Source organism: Acomys minous (genome assembly GCF_964271855.1).
Source record: "Acomys minous genome assembly, chromosome: 20".
NCBI lineage: Eukaryota > Metazoa > Chordata > Mammalia > Rodentia > Muridae > Acomys > Acomys minous.
Window position 1 is genome coordinate 11,821,274 of NC_140502.1, and position 25,092 is coordinate 11,846,365.

At 49.9% G+C, this 25,092-nt stretch overlaps 1 protein-coding gene across 5 annotated transcripts; it reads left to right on the forward strand.

The window, feature by feature from the left end:
- Positions 1-1,381: 1,381 nt before the first annotated feature.
- Positions 1,382-20,548, forward strand: ZNF444 (zinc finger protein 444). 5 transcript variants are annotated; one of them, XM_084770634.1, is made up of 5 exons: positions 3,893-4,002; positions 11,259-11,359; positions 12,116-12,456; positions 18,197-18,305; positions 19,475-20,548. In XM_084770634.1, the coding sequence occupies exons 3-5, from the start codon at positions 12,145-12,147 to the stop codon at positions 20,050-20,052; spliced, it is 999 nt and encodes a 332-aa protein (XP_084626760.1). In that variant the 5' UTR covers positions 3,893-4,002; positions 11,259-11,359; positions 12,116-12,144; the 3' UTR covers positions 20,053-20,548. The 5 variants fall into 5 exon arrangements, with proteins under 5 accessions (XP_084626763.1, XP_084626759.1, XP_084626760.1 ...); XM_084770635.1 differs by lacking the exon at positions 3,893-4,002 and adding an exon at positions 4,180-5,725; XM_084770637.1 differs by lacking the exons at positions 3,893-4,002; positions 11,259-11,359 and adding an exon at positions 1,382-1,461.
- Positions 20,549-25,092: the final 4,544 nt, after the last annotated feature.

Genomic DNA, 25,092 nt, shown 5'->3' on the forward strand with positions numbered 1-25,092 from the left:
TCATATATGCATTCGAGTTTCAGGTGCCAGAGGTCAGAGGTCAGAGGTCAGTCAGATCCACTAGAATTGTAGTTACAGATGGTTGTGTTACCTGAAATGGGTGCGGACACCTGGACTCAGTCTTCTGCAAGAACTGTGCATGCTTTTAACTGCTCTGCCACCTCTCCAGATCCAGGAAACTTGTTTTTTTTGTTTTTTTGTTTTTTTGTTTTGTTTTGTTTTGTTTGAGATAAGGTCTCTCACTAAACCTAGAGCAGCTCAGCTGGCGGGGCATGAGGCAGGGATGCACCTGTCTCTCTAGCTCTGGGATTGCGCTCACTGTGAGCTGCTTTCTCATGAGTGCTGGGGACCCGGGCTCACATCCTCACGCTTGTGAGGCGAATACTTCACTGGCAGAGCCGGTGTGGTCTGTCTCCAAGATCATCTTTTAACGCCTCACGTTTGTTGGCCGAGACACAATCTTATTTTACTTTTTTTTATCGGGAGACAAGGTCTCAAGTAACTTGCCCATGCTGGCCTTGAATTCACTGTGTAGCTCAGGTTGACCTTGACGTTTTGATCCTCCTGCTTCAGCATCCCAAATAAGCAGGATGTCAGGCTTGGCCCACCAGCCCTAGCTTCTTTGTTAGGTCTTTATTAATCTCCAACTTAGTCCTCTGCGTGCTATAATTATCAACATCTCAGATGAAAATGATGGTGAAAGGCCAGCTATGAGGCTCACTGGGCATAGGTACTTCCTGCTAAGTCTGACTGAGCTCCATCCCCAAGACTCACATGGTGGAAGGAAAGAATGTTCCAGGTCAACTTGGGTTACCTGATGAGTTCTTGGCCAACCTGGGCTACATGTGACTCTGTTTTTAAAAAAAAAAATATCCCCTTGAAGCAAATTGCTGCATGTATCACCAGAGTTTCTGAATCAGTGGATCTGAGGTCTGGGCCGAGTTTTCTATATCTGATAAACTCCACATGATGCTCCGGCACTAGTCTGAGCATCAGATTTTGAAAGACCACAAATGAGGAGAGCACACAGGCCACTCTCGCTGCGAGAAGCCCACACCCGGGCTTTGGATCGTCTTATTTTCTTCTCAGCTAAGGTATTTGTTTTTCTCCCAACTGTTATGCTTAAGCCTGTCTTAAGATAATCTTTCTTAAAGACTAACTCTGGAGAGGGGTGGGTGGGAGAGAACATGAATGTATGTATGCAGGTGGCGAGTGCATTAGATCAGTGAGGGAGTGGGAAAAGAGGTGCAGGGCTGCCGGCCTCTGTGGACCTTGTACCCAGCCGCCAGGCACCTGGCCAAGCGGGAAGTGGAGGCTGAACTCTTCCTCCTGCTCTATTTGCTCTGTCCCCGGGGGCCGCCGTGGCCCAGGCCTGCAGCTTCTGAGGACTGCCTCTTTCTGCTGACGTGAACAAAGATCCTATATTGGTAACAGGAACTTGGATCTGAAAGAGTCAGACATGTGAGTGACAGGATGGGAGAAACTCGGAATGTACGCTGGAAGGGTTTAAGCAAGAGAGAAAATTCTTTCTGTGTGTAAGGGAACTTTCTTATGCATGGATAGGCAAAATGGTGCATATTCATTTAGTCCTGTTCTTGGTGGTATTGGGACGCAGAGTCTTCTTTTTTTTTTTTTTTTAAAGACTTGTTTATTTATTATCTGTACATTAATTTGCCCATATGTGTGCCTGCCCACCAGAAGAGGGAACAAGATCTCATTATAGATGTGTGTGAGCTACCATGTGGTTACTGGGAATTGAACTCAGGACCTTTGGATGAACAGACAAATGTTCTTAACCTCTGAGCCATCTCTCCAGCCCCTGGGACTCAGGGTCTTAAACATGTTAGGCAAGATCTCTGGCATTAAGCCATGTTCCCAGACTTTGTTGTTGTTGTTGTTGTTTTTAATTGGGTGGCTGGAGATATGGTTCAGCAGGTAAGAGTGCTTGCTGCTCTTACAGATGGCACCCATATACATATCCATAAATTAATTTTTTAACAAATATATATGTATACACACATACATATATATACATATATATGTATATATATGTTGTGTGTGCATGCACATGCCTATAGGTCAGAGGACAACTTGTGTCAGTTCTTTTCTTCTTCCAGAATCAAAGCTTGTCATGCTTGGCAGCAAGCACTTTTACTAGCTGAGCCATCTCATTGTTTTTCAAGACAGAGACCAAGCTGACCTCAAACTCACTGGATAGCCAAGAAGGAAATCTTGACCTCCTGATCTTCCTGTACCCACCTCCCAAGAGCTGAGATTACAATTTTCAGTTTTACAAAGGAAGGAAATTGGGCCATTGTGATGGCTCAGTGGGTAAAGGCGCCTGCGGTCAACCCTGATGTCCTGATATATAGCTCACCATGCATTCTGGCATTCTAGACGTGGAGACAGAGGATCGTCCTTAGCTACATAGTGAGTTTGAGACTATCCTGGGCTACAAGAGACTCCGTCTCAAAAACATTTAAAAATATATATGAAACGAGTACACCTGGCATGTGAAAGGCGCCATATAGGAAAGGAATGTGGCATCACAGGCTCTAGAACTAGAAAAGCAGTTTGTGTGACTGGCACACTTGGCAGGATGAAGGACACAGGGGGCGGAGTGGTGGGACAGGGTTACGTTTGATGGCCATGGGGGTAGAAGGTCGGTCTCCGAGTTCTAAATTAGCTAGTAAGTAGCTGTAGAAACTAGGGCAAAGCTGTAGAAGCCACCCGAGTTTGGTAAGGACAATAGCCAACTTCTGCTTCACGTATGCATGCCTTTATCCGCCCCTGTCTCCTTTTTCCAAAGCCCAGGGAGGACGGGGAGGGTCTCTAATCTGTCTGGCCCACTTGCTTGTAGTAAGAGCCATCCACCACAGGAACTCAAACAACCTCTCCTAACCTTCTTGCGGGGGCGGGGGCGGGGGTGGGGCTGGAGAGATGGCAAAAAGGTTAAGAACAGAGCACAGGCTGCTACTTCTCCGCTGGAGAACCTGGATTAAATTTCCAGCACCCGCATGGTGGCTCACAAACGGCTGTAACTACAGTTCTAAGGGATCCCACAGAGTCTTCTGGCCTCCGTGGCACTGCACGCACGTAGTGCACAGGTTTACACGGAAGAGGCAAAACACCCATACACATGACAGAGAAACAAAACCAAACCTTCTTCCCACTTCTTTCCCATGAGGGAGGAAAACACGGCTGTAGTTTGTCCGACGGGGGCTAAACAAGGGCTGTTTGACCGGTAGTATTCTCCTCCCTGCTCACAAGAGGGGAAACTGAGGTCAGAGTGGGCAGGACCTTCATCAGCCTCAACCTTCCTTTAATCTAGTACTGGAGAGAGCGGGAGAAACTGCAACGGTTGTCAAGGATCTCCCACTGCTGCTTGGAGGAGAACTCTGACCAGGCCGTCTCGACCTCCACTACTAGCGCTGGAAGGTCTGGAAAGCGAGCTGCCTCCCGCCGGTTTCCACGACAACGAAACCACCGATCCCTCCCGGAGCCGCCAACACCCCCCTCCCGACACATCTGCGCATGCCTGGGGTCTGCCTGCCGGGCGTTTTGCTGTGAAGCGGGTGGCGGGGAGTATACCACATGAACTCTGGGAAATGTAGTCCAAAACCAGAAACGCTCTGTTTGCGCCGGTAGGGGCCAATAGGAAGCGGGGTCGGCTTCTTTACGGCTCGAGAATTGTAATTTTCGTGCTAGCATGGGACGCACGGACGTATGGTGGGAGTCATCACAGTGAGGGCCAATGGAAAGCAGTTTTTTGTCGCGATGCTTTTTGGGAGATGTAGTTTCCAGATGACCGAGGAGGAACGGGGGGGGGGAGGTGTTTGGGTAGAATTGGCGAGTCCGAGTGTAGGGGGTGAGGGGGACGTGGGGGCGGGGAGGGACGGGTGAGCTTGGCGCAAAGCCTGCTGGGGCATGGAGTCCTAGTGAGCTTTGTGCGCATGTGCGGGAAGGTGAGGGTGTTTGGGGGGCCTCGCCCTGGAGAGTGAGGTGAGCTAGGGGGGAAAGGGAAGGAGGGACTGGGGGTGGGGATGTCGGGTGTACCGGGAACGGGCGGGCCTCGGGGAGGGGTACCCAGGTCTGGAGGAGGGAGAGAGGGAGGTATGGAGAGGCTTTGGGGGAGGGGGATGATAAAGAGGCTGGGGGAGGGTGTGCCAGGGGCGGGCGGCGGAGCGGGAGATGCAGAGCGGGAGAGTTGGAGGCCAGGGGAGGCTTGGCAGCGACAGGGGGCCTGGGATGGTCGTGGTGGAGCCCTGGGGTGCTTGGAAACTGAGGGTGGGGTGGGAAGTCCAACCCGGCCGAGGAAGCTGGGTCGCCGGGGACCTCCCACCCCCCTTCGAAAAGGATTGCGGGAAGGGGTTCATTCTGGGGCACCGAGCCGTATAGCAGGGTAGATGGGTGCAGGTTGGCTAGTCGTGTGCGCTGTTCGCAAGTTCACGTGCACTTCTGTCGAGTTGAGATTCTGGAGGATTAAGTATTTCTTTATTTAAAAGGATAAGTATTTCTTCATTAACTTGTCGCGAGGCGAAATTCGTTAATGTGCAGAAGGGGTTTTGGAGACAGGAACAGAATCAAATGAACTTACTGTCTTGGTTATGGTCCTCTTGGCCCAGCCTCTCAAGTGCTGAAATTACAAGCGTTGGCGCAGTTTTTTGTTTTGTTTTGTTTTAGACAGGGTCTCGTGTAGCCCTTAATCACACTTGCTTACTAGCCGAGCCAGCCAAGCATTGAACTCCTTGCTCTTCTTGTCTTCACTCCGAGAAGGTGCTTGAAGGCGTCTTCATCCCTTTTTTTATGTCCTATTTTAACACCTGTTCCAGTTTATAATTTAATCTTGGGCGCTTGCTTCACAAGAAGCTTGAGTTTGTTTGTTGTTCGGTGCTGTTCTAGGTACTTTTTTTTTAAAAACATGCATTGGTGTTTTGCCTGCATGTGTGTCTGTTGAATCCCCTGGAACAGGAGTGACAGATAATTGCGACCTGCCGTGTGGGTGGTGCTGGGAATTGAACCCAGGTCCTCTGGAAGAGCAGCAGTCAGTGCACTTAACCACCTGAGCCATCTCTCCAACCGCATACTTTTGTGCTCTTTAGTTTACTTGCCTCTCCCGGCCTGGATTGTTGGCCTCATTTTATAGCCAAGGACGTGGAAATAGTGTGTGAAAGGTGCGGTTGTTCTTTGGCCAAGGACACATTGCTGGTAGGCAGCTGGAATTTGCTTCGGCTCCAAAGCTCTTGTCCTCTGAGCAAATATTTGGCTAGTTGGGTTTTTGTGGTTTTGTTGTTGTTTGTTTGTTTTTGTTTTTGTTTTGAGACAGGGTCTCTCTGTGTACCCTTGGCTGTCCTGGACACACTTTGTAAGCCAGGCTGGCCTTGAACTCAAAGAGATCCTCCTGCCTCTGGCGCCGCCCCGCCCCCAGTGGTGGGATTACAGGTGTGCACCATCACACCTGCCTGTATTTGGCCAGTTGTGTAGCTGAGGGCACAGAGTCAGTCCCCGGTGCAGAGTCCTGGCCCAGTGAGGGACCTTTGATGGAGTTAGAGAGAGTGAACATCAGGGTAGAGGTGTAGGGGAGTGAGGTAGAGGAAGAGGAAACTCAAAGTTACACACATAATAGAATAGAAGTAAAAAGCCAAACAAACCAAAAGCAGATGCTGTGGAGATGGCTCTGTGTGTAAAGCACAAGCCTAGGACCTGAGTTTGGAGCAGTACTCAGGTAAAGGTACAAGGAGGGGGAGCAGGGGGGGAGGAGGAGGCACCTCAATGTGTGCTCACTGCCTTGTCATCGTGGGTGAACCAGCAAGCTTTCAGGTTCAGTGAGAGACTTTAAAAAAAAAAAAAGTTAGAGACACCTAACCTCAACTTCAGGCTTGTACAGGCAGTATGCAGAGAGTGTGCATGCCCCCCCACCCCCCACCCCTCCAAATCAACATCCTGAAGAAGTTGCAGAGAAGAAAAAAAACAAAAAACAAAAAACAGAAACCGGCCTGAGTTTATTGAAGGGGGAAACAGAACTCCTAAGCTCTCAATGGCGTTGACCTTGGGCAAGAAATCAGGTGCCCATCCTTTGGAGCCAACCAAGGAGGAAATACTTGTTAACCTTCGTAGCATTTGGTTTAACCAATTTGGTAGCTATTCCCCTCCACAGCCTGGCACTCAGGATGTGTCGCCTAGAAAGACTAGTTAACTAGCATTGCTAATTTACGTTTTAGTTTTGCGGGCTCCATGGAGTGGGGGGAGGGGGCGGGGAAGGAACAGCTAGCTAGCTGTTTGTCCTGTGGAGCCGGCTTTGGTCCTGCAGTCAGTTACAAGCAGCCTGTGATCTTATTCACCCACTTCGGGGCCAGTGCTGAGGTTATTTTTGATCTAGGCCCTGAAGGCCAGGGCCTGAACATGAGCTCCAGGCAGCTGGGAGCCTTTCCATCTTAACCTTTGACCTGGCCTTCCTTTTGAATTTTCTATACTCCACCCCCACCCCCACCAACTTTACAAGGCCCAGCTGGGAGGGTCCGCGGGCTACTGTCCAGGGTACCAATTCTGGGGCATGTGAGGTACATAGCTCCCTGTTATTTCCATTTTCTTCAAAATATTTATTTATTTATTTATTTATTCATTCATTCATTCATTGTATGTGAGTGCTTTATCTGCAGAAGAGGGCACCAGATCACATTTATAGATGGTTCTGAGCCACCATGTGGTTGCTGGGAATTGAACTCAGGACCTCTGGAAGAGCAGGCGGTGCTCTTAACCACTGAGCCATCTCTCCAGCCCCTATTTGCATTTTCTTACCTCGTCTACAGGTTTGTCATCTTTCTCCATCTGGCTTGAGGCTGGCCACTTCCGGTCATAAAACAGGATTTTCTCCTTATTGCAGGAATTGGGTCTTGTCTAAAAGGAAGTCCACTTTCACTTGATCCAGACATGAGAGACGTCTGCTGTGGACTTTTTTTGTTTTGTTTTGTTTTTGTTTTTGTTTTTCGAGACAGGGTTTCTCTGTGTAGCCTTGGCTGTCCTGGACTCATTTTGTAGACCAGGCTGGCCTCGAACTCACAGAGATCCGCCTGCCTCTGCCTCACGAGTGCTGGGATTAAAGGTGTGCGCCACCACGCCTGGCTTTGCTGTGGACTTTTACAAGGGGGTTGGGGGTTTCTGACTGCTCACATCATTTGTCAGAGGAAACCAATGTACTGAAAGGCTTGTGTCTCCCGGGGCTTCTGGGAAGAAGAGGGCTGGAAGGAGCCCTCTCCCATTTTTCCTGCCTCGCGTGCATATTACAGTGGTGCGCCATCAGGGCTAGGTATCCGTTTTCTCTTTCCATCATCTGTGTGCTCTATGGCAAGTTCTACCTCCAGATGGTAAATGATGTGGTCAAATTCAGCCTTGGAGACAAGCATGCTGAGGGGCTGGCCACATGGCTTAGCAGAAGCTCTTGTTGATGATCAGGATTTTTTTTTTAAATACATGCTTTTATTTTATGTGCATTGATGTTTTGCTGGCACGTATGTCTATGTGAGGGCGTCAGGAGCCCTGGAATTGGAGTTGCAGGCAGGTGTGAGCTGCTGCTGTGTGGTTGCTGGGAATTGCACCCAGATCGTTTGGAAAGAACGGCCAGTGTGCCCATAACCACTGAGCCATCTTTCCAGCCCAGGCCTGACGACCAGGGTTCTAATCCCATCACCCATAGAGTGATTAAAAATAGTCTGTAACTCCAGTTTAAAAAAAAAATAGATGAGTATGCTGGGAAAGGCTTGCTCTTTTTTTTTTATATTTATTTTTTAATATTTACTTATATGGGACAGAGGAGCGCTTGAAGGACTCAGTTCTTTCCTGTTATGGTGGGAGTTCTGGGAGTCAAACTCAGGTCCTTAGGCATGGAAATAAGGGCCTTTACCCACTGAGCCATCTTGCTTGCCCCCGGGATGTTCTTATTCTTTGTAGGAGTCCCTTCTTTACAATGCTAGGTACCCAGGCTCTGTCTCTTGGAGTGATTTCAGCTGCCAAATCACCAACAGTAATAGGGAGTAGTGTTTTTTTTTTTCTTTAATGTGTATCATCAATTAATCAAGTTGTAGTCAGTTAACTTAGCTCTCAGCAACCCTTTATTAAAAATTAAAAGCCAGGTGGTGGTGGCTAACAGCTTTAATTCCAGCCCTTGGGAGGCAGAGGCAGCCGGATCTCGTAGGTCTGAAGCCATCCTGGTGTACAGAGCAAGTTCTAGAACAGCCAAGGCTACACAGAGAAACCCTGTCTCAAACCCACCCCACCCCCCCAAAAAATTAAAATATAATTACATTATTTCCCTTCCTCCTTACCCCCTCCCCCCAACTCCTTGCATATTTCCCCACACCCCCTCCTACATTGTTCTCCTGTCACTCCCACTGGTCCCCTAACTCTTCACAATTTGTTTTCCCTTTTTTGTGTCTTCCCCCCCCCCCCCAGCCCTATGAATTTAATTAGGTTACTTACCTGAGCATGGGTGAGGGGTTGTTTATAGGAGTGTAGACAGTGTAGAAGTGGCTACACCACTGAAGACAATGCTAACTACTTATGGATCCACAGGGAGGGGCGGACCTGGCGAGCCCCTCCTTTGTATCAACTGTTAACTGCCTGTAATTCCTCACGGAGGCTCGGGGTCTCTTGCCCTTCCCCCCCCCCCAACCCCATAGAGAATAGAATGTTGATGGGCCAAGACTTGAGGGTAATCCCAGCTGCTGAGGGAGAGTTTGGGAGTGCAAGTGGCTTGTGTACGCAACACTCCACCCCTTTCTCTGTCTCTTACATTCTTTTTGTTTATTTGTTTGTTTGTTTGTTTTAATTTTATTTTATTAATTTATTCATATTACATCTAAGTTGTTAGCCCATCCCTTGTATCCTCCCATTCCTCCCTCCCTCCTGCTTTCCCCCTACTCTCCTCCCCTATGACTGTGACTGAGGGGGACCTCCTCTTCCTGTATATGCTCATAGGGTATCAAGTCTCTTCTTGGTAGCCTGCTATCCTTCCTCTGAGTGCCACCAGGCCTCCCCATCCAGGGGACGTGGTCAGAAATGGGGCACTGGCGTTCATGTGACAGTCAGATCTCACTCTCCACTCAACGGTGGAGAATGTCCTGTCCATTAGCTAGGTCTGGGTAGGGGTTCGAAGTTTACTGCATATATTTTCCTTGGCTGGTGCCATAGTTTGAGCAGGACCCCAGGACCCAGATCCGCCCATCATAATGTTCTTCTTGTAGGTTTCCAGGACCTTCTAGATCCTTCTATTTCCCCATTCTCCCATGCTTCTCTCACCTAAAGTCCCAATAGGATGTCCTCCTCTCTGACCCACTTTCCTGGTAAGTAAAGTTTTTCATGGGACATGCCCCTTGTACTAGTGTCTCGATATAAGTGAGTATATACCGTTTGTCTCTTTTTGCTTCTGGGTGAACTCACTCATGATAATTTCTAGTTCAATCCATTTGTCCACAAATTTCGGGAATTCCTTGTTTTTAATAGCTGAGTAGTCTTCCATAGTGTGAATGTACCACAGTTTCTTTATCCATTCTTCTACTGAGGGATACTTAGGCTATTTCCATGTTCTGGCGATTATGAATAAGGCAGCTATGAACATGGTTGAGCATATGTCCCTGTTGTGTGCTGGAGCATCTTCTGTCTCTTACATTCTTTCCTGCCTCTCCAGCTCACTACACTCAAGCTTGGAGGGAGTGATACAGATGTCCCCCTTAGGGCTGAACTACTTATCCTTAGCACTCTGACCAGCTATGAGTCTCTGTGCTAATGGCTCACTGCAGAATAGAAGCTTCTGGGACCAAAGGTGACAGCAGCACCAAGCAGTATGGGCAGACGCCTAAATACACAGAAGGCAGTTTGACATATATGCCTGTGTAAGAAAGCAACAGCAGTAGCTTCCTCACTAGGGGGCCTTTCCACTCACGGGGTTTTGATTGCGTTTGGAGGAGGAGGAGTGAGTTCCCTCCTGTGTGGTGGCCTTCAAATCCAATCAGAAACCCTGGGAGGCCGACTTTATATTGGTTTCTGGAGGTTGGGAACGGAGGCCGAGTTTTCCAGGGTGGGGACTGATGGGGTCCTCCCCAACTTCCCTCCCATCCCAGTCCACACTCTTTCTGTCACATTAGAAAGCAAACCGGCATCTAAGGCATAGTAATAAAATAAGATAAAACAGGCTAGACATCGTGGCAGACATCCCAGCACTCGGGAGGCAGAGGCAGGTGGATTGCTGTGAGTTCGAGGCCAGCCTGGTCTACAAAGCAAGTCCAGGACAGCCAAGGCTGCACAGAGAAACCCTGTCTCGAAAACCAAAACAAGGGCTGGAGAGATGGCTCAGCGGTTAAGAGCACTGACTGCTCTTCCAGAGGTCATGAGTTCAATTCCCAGCAACCACATGGTGGCTCACAACCATCTATAATGTGATCTGATGTGCATTGTATACATAATAAATAAATAAATCTTTAAAAAAAGAAAAGAAAAACAGTTTAAAAAAAAAAAAAAAGAAAACCAAAACAAAAAAGATAAAAAACAAACTAGAACAAGACAAAACAAAAAGAAGAAAAAGAACCAAAGAAATAGCACAAGAAAAGCACAGGAATCTCATAAAAATTGGAAGTCGTAATATATATGAAAATAATAATAAAATAAAAACGTAATTAACTTAAAATTCCCCGATTAAACATTATGAGCAAAGAATCTCCCAAAACGCCGGTAAGCTCATGTTCTGTTGCCGGACATGGGTACCCTGCCCTTAAGACTGGTTTGTTTACCCAGTGAGACTGTGAGAAAACCAGTTTTTAATTTGCAAGTGCTCATCAGTTGGAGGTACCTTCTGGGTTAGGGATGGAGGCGTGACTCCATTTTTCCCTTTCAGCTCCGGGACTCCATCTGGCGCAGACTCATGCAAACCCCGTGCACAGTGTCAGAGGGCCTATCTATGTCAGGCCCGTGTGTCTGGAAGAAACTATTTCCTTGGTGGCCTCCATCCCCTTTGGCTCCTACAGTCTTCTGCAAAATTCCTTGGGCCCCGAGGGGAGGGATTTGGTGGGGACATCCTACTTAGGACTGAGTGTTGCAAGGTTTCTCACGGTGCACATTGCCCGGATGTGCCTCTCTGGTTTTATTCCTGTCTACTGTGTGAGGAAGCTTCTGGAATAATGGCTGAGCAAGGTACAGGTGTAGCAAAGTGCCATTGGAAGTCATGTTCTTGCTGTGTTCTTCAATCTAGTATTTGGTTTTCCCCCCAGGTCCCTGGCATATCTAGTCTCAGCTTCTTGGCCACCGGAGCGGTGTCAGGAATAGGTCCCATCTCACGCAGTAGACCTGAAGTCCAGCCAGCCAGCAGCAGGTGACTCCCACAACCTTTGTGCCACTGACGGCCGTGCGTCTTGCAGCCGGGTCACAGAGTAGATGGAAGGCTTTGTAGCTGGACTGAGGGTCATCTTTCTCACTTGGCACTGTGCAGAGTTTCTAACAGTCTCATGAAAACTAGTTAGTCCTGGGGTGAAGGCTCTAGGTAGGCACCAGCTCAGCCGGTCTACCGTGTTCAATGAGTTAGGTGTTGTTAGGCTTAAGCAATAGGACTTTAATCTCAGTTTGTGGAGAGCAATCAATAACCTTGGTAATAGCCTAGATTGTTTGGGGGTTCCCATGGCAAACAATTTGATTAGATTTAAGCCATTCCCAGCACTGGGAGTACTACTTGGTGCTCTTTCTCCCCTGTTACTTGATTTCATTTAAGTTGGCCCTCCACCCCAAGCTCCCCATAAATACACACGCATACACGCACGCGCATGCGCAGAAGCGTCTCTCTATTAGGTTTCCATATGATCCCAAAAGGGATCGTTCCAACCAGCTTTTCTTCAGCACGGATCACAAGAACTTGCTCCAGTGGCCTGGCTTCTCTGGTTGGAGAGGCAAGCAGACATACTTTCATTTTGCAGAACAGGAAATCGAAGCCCAAAAGACTGCTGAGAAGTGGACAAGCCGCTAAGGCCGATCTCCACTTGGCTTCAGGCCAGTTCTCTTGCCCACGTAGGAGGCGGCCATATGTCTGCGCACTGCCGAGCTGGACCCTCCCATTACTCACTGTTCCTCTCTACAGGTGCTGGTGACTTGAACCCAGGTGGCCCCATGGAGTCGCCAACGCCCCAGCCTGTGAAGCAGGAGAATCTGGCCGTGGAGACCCTGACGCTCGACTCCCCGTGGCACCGCTTCCGTCACTTCCACCTGGGTGACGCGGCAGGGCCACGGGAGGCCCTGGGGCTGCTCCGCGCCTTGTGCCGGGACTGGCTCCAGCCGGAAGTGCACACGAAGGAGCAGATGCTGGAGCTGCTGGTGCTGGAGCAGTTCCTGAGCGCCCTCCCTCCAGACACTCAGGCGTGGGTGTGCAGCCGCCGGCCCCAGAGCGGAGAGGAGGCTGTGGCGCTGCTGGAGGAGCTCTGGGTGAGCAGGAGTCAGTAGTGGCTGTGGGGCGGGGGGTGGGGGGGGTGGGGGGGAAGAGACTGCACTGGACTCTGCTTCTCCGTATGTGGCTCGCATCACATATAAGCAAAAGCATCCTGAAAATGAAGGTGTGGTCGGAGGCTGGGGCCAGTGTTGCAGTTGCACTTCCGAAGGTGCAAGAGTGCCCCTCCAATGTCACCTGTGCATCGGTGGGTCCCCGATTCCTCCCTCACATAATAAGTAGTTGGTTGGAAGGCCTAGCTGGAGCCTACCTTGCCCAGGATTCCCACTAATGCTGAGAAAGGACACCAGCTAAAGGAAGCCCCAGGAGGCAATGTGGGGCATCCTCTACTGAAGATGCTGAGGGCAGGACCAAGGGGTCTTAGTAAGAGCAGGGAGGCTGAGGCAGAAGGGTCATGGGGAGTTCAAGGCCAGTCTGTAACAAGACAAGACCCTCCCTCTTTAAAAAGAGACAAAGCTCGAGACAGAACACAAAAGCAGGGGGCGCTGCCAATGAGGACACCTAAGGCCTTAGGGGTTTTCCATAGCCTCAAGCTTGACAACATGGCAGATGGCCCGTGTGGATGACAGTTGTATGCTTTTCTGTCTGGTCCCGTGCCCAAGCAGAGACCCTCTTCTCACGTGTGACACTTTAAGGCTCACATACGACCTCCTAGAAGCCAGAGCAACAGCCAGCCTTCTGACAGACCGTTAATTTTCCTCATACGACATTTGGGTGGTGTTAGTGGTGGGCAGGGGGTCATGCGCATCCCACTTGGCACGAGTGGAGGTCAGAGGGCAACTGCAGGAGTTGGTTCTCCCCTTCCACCATGGGGCTTAGGACATCAGGCTTGGCAATAAGCACCTTTACCTGCTAGGCCACTTCTATGGCCCATCCTCTGTTTCTTTTAGCCAAGGATGGTAAAAGTGGTTGCTTTTAGTGTATATACTTAGCAGGATGATGATGATGATGTCGTCGTCCCTCTAAAGACACGCACGGTGATACACACACCTATGCCTTCATCATTGGGAATTAGGTTGGGAGGACTTTGAATTTGAGGCCAGCCTGGGCAACAGAGTGAGACCACATCTGAAAATTCACAGTTGTAAGAAACAGCACTTTTATTGGCTAGGTGGTAGGGGGCCTCATGATCCAGAAAATCTCCACGTGTGGAAGTCACTGGGCTCTGGCTCTGATGACTGCTCAACTCCTTGGGCTGCCGGAGTTCAGGGGTGTAGGGAAATGCCTTCCAGGCATGGCCTTGGTGCCTATGGCTCCTGTCATGGCTTTGATAAAGTACCCTGCCGCAAGCCACTTAAGGGAGAAAGTTTCTTCAGGCTCATGGTTGAGGGTACAGTCGTGGGTGGAGAAGACATGGCACTAGGAGCTAGAGGCGGCTCATCAGTGACCTGGGGAGGAGGTGCAGAGCAGTGAACACTACTGCTCAGCTCTTCTTAATTTAATTTAATTTAATTTTAAGATGTATTTATTATTTATAGAATGTTCTGTCTGCATGTACACCTACACGCCAGAAGAGGGCACCAGATCTCATTATAGATGGTTGTGAGCCACCATGTGGTTGCTGGGAATTGAATTCAAGACTTTTGACAGCCAAGGCTACACAGAGAAACCCTGTCTCAAAAAAAAACATAAAAAATAAAAATAAAATAAAATAAAAAATAAAGACCTTTGGAAGAGCAGCCAGTGCTCTTAATCTCTGAGCCATCTCTCCAGCCTCTTAATTTTATTTTATCTGTTTGTTTTTCAAGTCAGGGTTTCTCCGTGTAGCCCTGGCTGTCCTGAAACTGGATCTCTAGACCAGGCTGGCCTCGAACTCAAGAGATCGCTTGCCTCTGCTTCCCAAGTGCTGGGACTAAAGACCTACCACACCTGGTTCTCAGCTCTTCTCCAGATTCAGTCAGGGACCCTGCCCACAGAATGGCCACACAGTTAGGGCATGCCTTCCCCCACAAAGGCACGCTCAGAGGCTCCTTCCTAGGTGATGTTGGTCCTGCTGAGGTTACAATATCAACCATCACAGTACACATGTCATTCTTCAGTGCTGTTCATGGTCCAGGCTGCATTGGAGACTCAGCCCTCTTCAGGTAGGAGCCTTGTCCTTCAGGTAGGAGCCTTCATCCATGTGTCCTTGGTTGGAACAGGCCGTGGCATTAATGAATGCTAAGTAAATGCTTGTTTTGGCAGTGATGAGGAACACTGCCCTGCCTTGGAGTTTCACACCAGAAAGCTAGGGTGTATTCTGCTTGGTCATTTCTCCTGAGACAGGCTCCGACCTGCTCCACATCCATAGAATGACCTGCCTATAGTTATCCAGCCTCTGGTCTCGCTATACAAATAGCCACAGGAGTGTTTGACATCCTGGGAGCAAGGTGTCTGCCAGCCCAAGGAACCTAAACGAAGGCTGGTGGCTGGACTATGAAACTGGGGAGAGGCCGCTCCAGCCAGTGCCTGTGGTTAACACCACAGGAAGTGTCAAACCAGTTGTCTCCGATTGGAATTAAGGGAAGCCTTAGAGCCCCAGAGGCAGCCAAGAGCAAGGAAAATCAGCCCAAATACTGGTTGTGTGATGACAAGAGAAGAGATAAATAAATAATAAATAAATACTCCAAGGCATGTGGACTGATAGAGCTCCGAACTCCACCTGTGAAAAGCATCAGGCGGTACCACAAGCCTTCTGTAGCAAGTTGCCCAGGAACAAAAGGAAAGACAAGATAAGCGCCAGAAGCAGAAAAAAAACAAAAACAAACAAACAAACAAAAAACAGAGCAGTATCGGGCAGTGAGCAGATGAGCAGTGCTGAAGCTGGAGCAACTTGAACAAGTTGAAAACCTAGAGGGAATGGACTTTGGGCTGGGAGTGGGGAGGAGGGGACAGTGGGAGGATTCAAATTGCCCAGGTAGTCTTATGAAGAAGCAACCAATCTGAATCCTGAAAACCAGGGGCCAGAGGGATCAAAACAGTGGCCAAAGACTTTACACACACAAAAAGAGGCACCAGGTCCTAGCGGTTTTATGTGTTGAAGTGCTGCCAAATCTCTACAGAGAGGATCACTCTAAAACATTTTACAAACCGCTTTAGGCTTGAAGCGGGGTGTTGGTACCCAGCTCGTTTCCATAGACTGCCAACCCCCTGCCCCACAGCCCGACCAAGCCTTTACAAGGTCAGCCTGAAAAAGCAAGCCCAGGCCAATAGCAAGGAAAATCGATCCAAGAATCTCAACTAGAGTATTGTCTGCTTGAATCCAGCCACGGATTGATGTGTTGTAGTGTTGGACCCTAGAGTCCACTCGTGTGGGGGGTCGTCGCGAGAGACCACTCGAGGACCACAGTGTTGATGCAAAAGCACAAGGTTTATTGCTGACGCGCGTCAGGGGACCTCAGCACTCACTTGGGAGGGAGGCACCACCGAGTCAATGTTACAGGCTACTCTTAAAGGCTAAAACCACAAAGGTTAGGAGGGACTGCATGCCCTATGTTAGGATTGGCTCTGGTGGTCGCTAAGGGTGCTTGTCTAAATGTTATTGGCTATTGCAGGGGTCGTTGGTCTTGGGGGCTATTATTGGCAGGGAGGGGTGTTGGGGAGTTTCCAGAGAATTTCCAGATGGTAATTGTTTACCTTAGTTGAAATTGTTTATCTCGGTTGGCCACCTTGATCTCAGAAACTGAAACTGGCCTTCAGTTCTTTCTGGGTCATTTTCCCAAGCTTGTCTGGGTCACGTTCCCAGGCTTAGGCTGAGAGAAAGAGAGCCTTACAGTAGCAGGTGGCCTCTATACAGATGCAAAGACTGTTGCTATCAGGAAATTTATCAATGAAGTGCAAAGGCTCTGTGGACCGAACCTGTCATTCAAGGCTGGGGCCCAGCCTGAAGTGGACCAGGTGGATTTGTGGGACTCAGCCAAGGCTAACCAACATCAACACGGAAGCAGGCAGAGTAGAGCTTGATGCTACACGCCTTTAATCCCAGCACTCAGGAGGCAGAGGTAGAGGCGAGTCCAGAGATGACTCTCAGCGTCTGTAAGGCTGGAAGCTGCCTGAGTGGTGAGGGGCTGATTCACAGTTACCCTGCTCCCACGCAGGCATATGCCTACAGACTCCACATCACTTCCTGGGAAGGCTTTGCATGCACAGCCACCCCTGCCTTTGCTAATGTGACCTGGGTCACTCAGGTCCAGTGCATTTAAAACAGAATGTGAGGAGGGCAGCCTAGCTCCTGCAGCGCTTCTTAGGAGCATGAGCGTAGGAACATACCATGCACTCTGGGTCTTACCTTTATGCGCCTCTAAGCTAAAGATTGCTTAAAGTTTGCATTGTACCCAAAGGCCAGCAGCTTAAGATTTAAGACAGATGTATGAGTTATCTTTTTTTTTTTTTGTATACAGTGTTCTGTCTGCTTGTGTTTCTGGACACCAGAAGAGGGCACCAGATCTTATTACAGGTGGTTGTGAGCCACCATGTGGTTGTTGGGAGTTGAACTCAGGACCTTTGGAAGAGCAGCCAGTGCTCTTAACCTCTGAGCCATCTCTCCAGCCTCCCCCCCACACACTTTTTTTTCAGATGTATGAGTTATCTATTGCTTTGACACAAGTAGCCCCACTGCTGTGGGTCAGAGAGTGGGACTGGCTTAGGAAAGAGGATCTGGCTCACGGTCTCTTAAGAGGCCGCAGGGTATTGGCCAGGGCTGCCATCACTTGAAGACTGACCTGAGGCTGGGGCCCCATTTCCAAGAAATGTGCTTGCACTGGTTGACAAGAGATTGCGCTTGACCACCCTCTGGCATGGCAGCCAGCTTCCCCTGGAACATGCAGTGCGCCAGCTCAGTGTCACCAAGTCCAACAAGGAGCCTCTGACCACCACACACACACACACACACATACACACACACTAAAAAGGTGGCAGGTCTTTGATTAATAGCTCTTGTTATTCCTGCAGAGGAGTGGAGTTTGGGTCCCAGTACCCATGTCAGGTGGCTCACAGCTTCCTGTAACTTGAGCTCCAGAGGATCAGCTGCTCTCTTCTGGCCTCAACATGCATGTGCGTCTGTGCACTGCCCCCCAACACACATCGAAATAAGTCTTAAGATAAAAATAAATAGTTGGGCATAGTGGTGGCACACGCCTTTAATCCTAGCACTTGGAAGGCAGAGGCAGGTAGATCCTGAGTTTGAGGCCAGCCTGGTCTACAAAGAGGGTCCAGGACTGCCAAGACTACACACACAGAAACCCTGACTCAAAAAACAACAACAAAAAATGAATGAATGAATGAATGAATGAATGCCAGGCAGTGGTGGTGCATACCTTTAATCCCAGCACTCAGGAAGCAGAGGCAGGCCGATCTCTGTGAGTTTGAGACCAGCCTGCACTACAAGGTGAATTCCAGGACAGCCAGAGAGCTACATAGAGAAACCTTGTCTTCAAAAGCAAAACACAATAAAAACTGACAGTAAGAGTTCAGAACTATGGGTAAGGTGTGGAGGGAGGAAGGTTAATACAGGCTATTAAGATTTCTCAATTTAAACCGGGCGTGGTGGCGCACGCCTGTAATCCCAGCACTTGGGAGGCAGAGGTAGGCGGATCTCTGTGAGTTCGAGGCCAGCCTGGTCTACAAAGTGACTCCAGGACAGCCAAGGCTACACAGAGAAACCCTGTCTCAAAAAACAAAACAAAACCAAAAAACAAAAACAAAAAAGATTTCTGAATTTGCCTTATGCTGTCATTTCAGGGCCCAGCAACCTCTCCAGATCGGTCCTCGGCAATGAGGGCACCTCGGGATACGACAGAAGGCTCTGGGGTCAGTGTTGGAAAGGAAGAAAGTGGGGTGATTCCTTTAGGTGAGCAGCTGGCCCCTTTCCCCACTTCTTGATGACCCCAACATCAGGAGTCCTTGTCTCCCAGGATAAGGCAGGGACTGACCTGCCATCCTTATTCGCTCAGTGAGTGCCGTAGGGAGAGCCCACACATGCCCCTGCCGTTGAGGAAGGTGGGCTCAGATGCCTGCTGTCTGTCAGATGCTGCTTTGCCAGCCCATGGAAGCCCCATAGTAACAAAAGAGATGTGGTCTTTGGAGGTAGGACCTCCCTATAGAGCCCAAGCTGGCACAGTCTCCTTCCTCGGCCTCCTGAGTGCTGAAATTACGGCACGCCACTGAGAACTGGTTATAGTGTATTTAGGTCTAAAAGAACTCACCCAAGGGTGGGTGCTGCTAAACCGGGATTGGGCCCAAGCAGCCTGCCACGGAGCCTCTGCACTCACTCCAACATGCAGGGCCCTTTCAGACCAGCTCCAGTGAGTCTGTGCTCGTCCCCTCCCAGGTGCTGTGGTGAGGTCCTGTGTCCCGGGCCCAGCCTCCGAGCTGGCCATGGATTCTGTGACGCCATGAATCTTCTTAGACAGTGGGCCACACTCCCAGCTATCCAGGAAGATACCAAATAGCTGCCGAGGGTGGCGATAGGGCAGCAAGGGGAGAAAAGTAGGCATTTCAGGCAGAAAAGGATGCCGAGTTCGTGATGGAACACTACCAGAACCAAGGTTGGGGGTGTCCCTAGGGCTCCACAGAGCAGACGAGAAACCCAGGCAGAGGGGTCATATAGTTGATCTGTTAGCCAGCTTCCTCGGTGTGTTCCGTTCAGACACCCTCAGCCTTGCACAGTGCAGTCAGCCCACCCACCGTGTACCTTTGTAATGTTCCTTCTCTTTCCACCACCGGGTTTCTCCAACCATCACCTTTGTAACTAAATCAGTGTGTACCCTCACCCATTTGTCGTTTGGACCACTCCCCCAGCACTCCTCCTCCTCCTCCTCCTCCTCCTTCTCCTCCTCCTCCTCCTCCTCCTCCGCCTCCCACTTCTAAGTCTCCTTTCTCCTTACATCAAGCAGTGTCCGGCTCCTCGCTAGGAGGCACAGAGGTGGGAAACTTGCCTCCCTCCAGGCCACCTCCCAGCCCCAAACTGTGCTGCCCACTAGCCCAGTCACAGCCCTGACCCTGTTCCTTTTCCTGCAGGAACCGGGGCCTCGGGGACAGAGGTGGCCGCAACGGGGAACGCTGGGGCCACGCGCCCCTATAAGCAGGAGCCAGGCAGCCCCCCACCAGCCCCGCTGGCACCCGTCCTCCCTGCCTTCCTGGCGGCCCCCGGCACCGTGTCGTGCCCGGAGTGCGGCAAGTCTCCCCTGAAGCCGGCTCACCTGCTGCGCCACCGGCAGAGCCACTCGGGTGAGAAGCCGCACGCGTGCCCGGAGTGCGGCAAGGCGTTCCGGCGCAAGGAGCACCTGCGGCGCCACCGTGGCACGCACCCCGGCAGCCCCGGGCCTGCGCTGCGCCCCCTGCCGGCGCGCGAGAAGCCACACGCATGCTGCGAGTGCGGCAAGACCTTCTACTGGCGCGAGCACCTGGTACGCCACCGCAAGACACACTCTGGCGCGCGGCCCTTCGCTTGCTGGGAGTGCGGCAAGGGCTTCGGTCGGCGCGAGCACGTGCTCCGCCACCAGCGTATCCACGGCCGGGCTGCCGCAGTGCAACAAGGGACCGCGGCACCCGGCCCGGAGGGGGGCGGTGCTTTCCCACCCTGGGCCCTGGGGTAGCTGTGGTTCCAAACCCCCGCTGCAGGGTATCATCCCCTTAGAGTTCCCCCCAACCCACTCATCCCCATCCCATCGCCTTTTCCCTACCCAACAGTTGCCTTCCCTTTCAGGCCCCGTGTTCACTCCTTCCTCCCTTCCGAAGTTCTTAGCTTTCACCACCCCCCCCACCCCCCGCGAAAGATCCCTTTTCTCCCTCCCTCCCTCCACCCCTTTTTGTGGAGGGGAGACCTGCCTCTTCACGTGGGGAAAGGAGCTCAGGGAAGGAGCAGGACCCCCACCCCTCCCGCCTCCCAAGGAAGGCGATTTTGATCTTGGACCCTAGGACAGAGTCGGGGAGGGGGGGCGGGCAAAGGAGAGAGGAGGCCCAGACCCGGATCTGGGTCTCCCCACAGCCCAAAGGAATGAGATGGCCAGAGGTGCCCGAGAAGCTTGTCACGGATGGCAGGTCACCAGCATCTGAGAGTAATAAAGTGACTGACTCTGTGTACAGACTGAATCTGTGACTCTCCTGTGTTACGGCATCTGAGGCACAGGGGACTTGGGTGGGCTCACCCCACTTTCACATTGCAGAAGCAAGGACTAGACTCAGGGAAGATCTGATGCCAGACACACTCCCATTCGGATTGTGCTAGCTGTGTAGACCCAGGCAGGTAGTACCAGTTCTGAGCAATAGGTTATTTAAGATTTATTTATTATGTTGTATACAGTGCAGGCCAGAAGAAGGCGTCAGATCACATTATAGATGGTTGTGAGCCACCATGTCGTTGCTGGGAATTGAACTCAGGACATCTGGAAGAGCAGTCAGTGCCCTTAACCTCTGAGCCATCTCTCCAGCCCTGGGCAATAGATTTTAAGTCCTAATCCTTGTAATGTCACCCACTACCCTTGCTGAGTTAGGCGATTGGAGGAACCCAAGATAGCCAGTGCCAGCAGGTCTGAGCATTTTTCCTAGGAAACTATTCTGGCCTTGGGAAGGCAAAGGTTGCCCCTTGTCCTCAGTTCGTCACAGTGACAGCCCAGGAGTCTAGACCTGACTTCTCTCCAGGAAGGAAACACGCGGAGCGGCCTGTGTAGCTTGGGAAGAGGTGGGACAGCCCTTGGCACCTGCTTTGAACCGCTGGGCTCGGCTTCCTCACCAGAATGCAGTATCAGCTGCACAATGTGTGTGTCTGTGTTGGGGTGGGGGGAGGTGGGAGATCCCCAATACCCATCCTAGTTACTGTTGTGTCCTGAGGCAGGGTCTTGCTGGAGCAGCCTAAGCTGACCTTGAACTCAACTGTGTAGCCAAAGGTGACCACAGATTTCTGTTTCTCTCATCTCCATCTCCCCAGTTTGGGGATTATAGGTGCACACTATGACGCCTGGGATCTTTAAAGGCGCGTGCTACAGTGTCCACGTTTTATTTTTGTTTTTGTTTTGAGACAGGTACACTATGTAGTCCTGACTGCCCCAAAACTTGCCATGTAGATCAGGCCTACCTGTTTCCTGAGTGCAGGGATTAAAGGTGTGGGGCCACCACGCCCAGTCCTTATTCTTAGCGCATACATGGAGCCTTCCCTGGAATAGATACCCAAAGAAATGGTCAAAATAGGATGCAACTATACTTTTTTAAGAAAATGAATAATAAGCGTGTGAATAAATGGCAGAATGCAGGTGGGGTTGAGGCTCTGGCAGAAATGGGTTCACTAGGAAATGTGCTTAGGAGGGTAATGCCGGAAGGAAACTAGTGCTGTCTGGCTTTGAAGCAACAGTGCCCTCTGGTGGTAAGGGCTGTTTCTGGAAGTAGGTAAGAATAGGGGATAGCCCTTTCAGCAAAGAGAATTTTCACTAGCATGTCAAGGAACTGGGTAAGCACATGAACTCCCCTTCACACCTTCAGTAGTCCTGACTGTGGCGCTCTATGCCCACCCCTAATCCCAGTTCTTGTGGCAGATGAATGGAAGACCATTTCGTTGTTTTTTAATTGTCAATACGGCCTAATGATTGTTTATTAGGATAATAATAATAATAATAATAATAATAATAATAATAATAATAATATTTTTATTATTATTTATTTATAATTATTATATACATAATTATATATATTTATATATAATTATTATAATTATTTAATAATAATAATTATTATTATAATTATTATTATTATTATAGCAGTATATTCTAACCTGCTAGCAATCAGTCAAGGCACAGACACCTGTTATATTTTTAAATAGCCTTAGTTAACCTGGGGCAGGGCAGACATTAATCCTCTAAACTATTTCCCATACCTGCCCCAATCCCATGCCATCTGTTTCTAATAGTTTCTATCAAGATACCTTCAGCCATAATCCAAAATACTTGCTAATTTTCTTCATCTGAGCTGAATCTTCCAACCATGCCGGCCACGTGCTTTTCTTCAACCTAACCCATGGCGGCCTTCCTCTCCCTCTTTTCGGGACCCTGATCTCGGGTCTCTCTTCAGGCCTCCTTCCACCTTCTTTTTTCCCAGGATCCTCTCTGTCTCAAGCCCGGGAACCTTAGCCACACCTACCTCATTTGCCCTACCCAGGTGTGTGGCTTTTTAATCGGTCAAAAGATGGGTCACAGAGACAGCAAGCAGTAATTAGCATCAAAATACATCAGACCGTCCCCCCAGCACCATTTAGTTGGATTGTCCAACCTTTTAGTGTTACTCTGTTTCAGAGACTCACAAAAGTGTGAACACGGATCCAGCAGCACCTTTGACAATGCTCCCAGTCCCAGTGCCAACCCTAACATGGCTAATGAACCCTAGTTCTGAAAACTAGACCCACACATTGCCGCAAAACGCACACGGAGCTCAGGGTCCGCACCCAGGAGGTTTCTTTCATGGTGACAGTTTCACTTGGTGTTGAGAGGCTAGCTTCGCTGTGCGAGGGGACAGGCTGGAGAAGTCACATCATCAGCTGCAGGCTGTCGAGTGACTAGGAGGACCGTGGAGCAGTGGGGAGGTTGGGGGTGCCATGCAGACTGAGGGAGTTTTCGTTTGCAATAACAGGAAATACACAGCGAAAGCCCCGTGCTGGGTGGGCTGAGACAAAGCGGGTGAGAGCACTCGCTCTATAAACACGGGACCTGAGTTCATTCCGTCAGCACCCGTAGCATTGCACTGGCATAAAAACGCACTCGTTTGCTCAGTGAAAAAGAATTGAGAACCAGCACTCCTACAGCCACTGGGCTTTGACCAAGAGGCCAACAACGCACACTGGAGAAAAGACACCATCTTCAACGAATGGCGCGGGTCATACTGGATGTCTGCATGTAGGAGAATGAACATAGAGGTGCATAACGTTCACCTCCAAACGGATCAGGGATCTCAGCATAAGGCCAGATACTCTGAATCTAATAGAAGAGAAAGTAGGGGGCTGGAGAGATGGCTCAGCGGTTAAGAGCACTGGATGCTCTTCCAGAGGTCATGAGTTCAATTCCCAGTAACCACATGGTGGCCCACAACCATTTATAATGAAATCTGATGCCCTCTTCTGGCATGCAGGGGTACATGCCGATACAACACTGTATACATAATAAATAAATAAATCTAGAAGTAGAAGAAGAAGAAGAAGAAGAAGAAGAAGAAGAAGAAGAAGAAGAGAAAGTAGGGAATAGGTTTCAACTCATTGTCTCAGGAAAGGACAGCCACCAAGACAAGTGATAAATAAATGGTACTTCATGAAGCCGAAAAACTTCGGTACAGCAGAGGACACCATCATTTGAGCAAAGTGACAGGATAGGAGAAGAAATCTTGACCAGCTACACAACTTACAGAGAGTTTGTACCTAGAATATATAAAGAACTGACGAAATTAAATATCATGGAAACAACCTGATTTTAAAAGTGAGGCATGGAAGTAAACAGAGTTCGCCAAAGATTAAAACACAAATTCCCGAGGAACATTTTCACCATCCTTGACCATCAGCGAAATGCAAATTAAAACTACTTTGAGCCCAGGGTAGTGGTGGCGGCGGCGGCGCACGTCCTTAATGCCAACACTTGAGAGGCAGAGGCAGGTGAATCTCTGTGAGTTTGAGGCCAGCTTGGTCACTAAAGCGAATTCCAGAACAGCCAGGGCTACCCAGAGAAACCCTATCTTGAAAACAAACAAACAAACAACAAATGATGTTGTTAGTGTCGGGGAAGGTGAACAGTCACTCATTGCTAGTGAGAGTACAAACTGGTGCAGCCGCTGTGGAAATCGGTGTGGAGGTTCCTCAAACAAGCAAAAACTCAAAATAGCTCTAGCTACACCATTCTCGGGGCACATACCCAAAAGAGTACTATCATACTATCGCGACGCTTGTTCATTCATGTGTATTGCTGCTCTGTTTACAGCCAGAAGCTGGAAACTGCCTAGATGCCCATCAGCCAATAAACGGATAATGAAAATACACCTTTACACGGTGGACTATTATTCAGCTGTTAAGGAAAACGAAAGCGTGAAACTCACAAGTTACATGGATGCAGCTGAAAACAACCATTCCGGGTGGTGAGGTAACCCAGTCCCAGAAAGGCAAACGTCGCACATTTTCTCTGGTTTGCGGAAGTTAGCTTTAAGTCTTCACATCTGTAGGTTTCGTTTGGAACGCCCCCGCGTCAGGGAAGGGAGGGAAGACAGAATGTGCTGATACAAGCACTCCTTTTAGAAGCAGAAGCCCAGCTCAAGTTGAGTCTGTCAGTAAAGCATCGGGATGGTTAACTTGAAGAGTAGAGATGGAGGGCCTGGGGGATGACACAGCTTTGCAGAGTCACCAAGCACCTGCCCTCCGCACATAGTGCTGGATCAGACACGGCCGGCATCTGCCCGAGTTTGGCTCCCCCTCCTGGTGACAAAGAGACACAACAGCTCCCACGGCTGGGGCATTCTTTGGGTGAGGGAGAGGGGAAAGAGAGACAGCGAGAGAGGGTGTGGAGGAGTAGGAAACGCTGGGAAGAAATGTGGAAGTGAGGCCACTGGAGAAATGGCTGAGTGAGGACCTAAGAGTGCCTGCTGCTCTTGCGGAGGACGCAAGTTCAGTTCCCAGC

Coding starts and splice junctions, on each gene's coding strand:
- ZNF444 (XM_084770637.1), top strand. CDS start 12,145: ATGGAGTCGCCAACGCCCCAGCCTGTGAAGCAGGAGAATCTGGCCGTG. Junction 12,457..18,196: donor CGCTGCTGGAGGAGCTCTGG/GTGAGCAGGAGT, acceptor CTGTCATTTCAG/GGCCCAGCAACCTCTCCAGA. Junction 18,306..19,474: donor AAGTGGGGTGATTCCTTTAG/GTGAGCAGCTGG, acceptor CTTTTCCTGCAG/GAACCGGGGCCTCGGGGACA.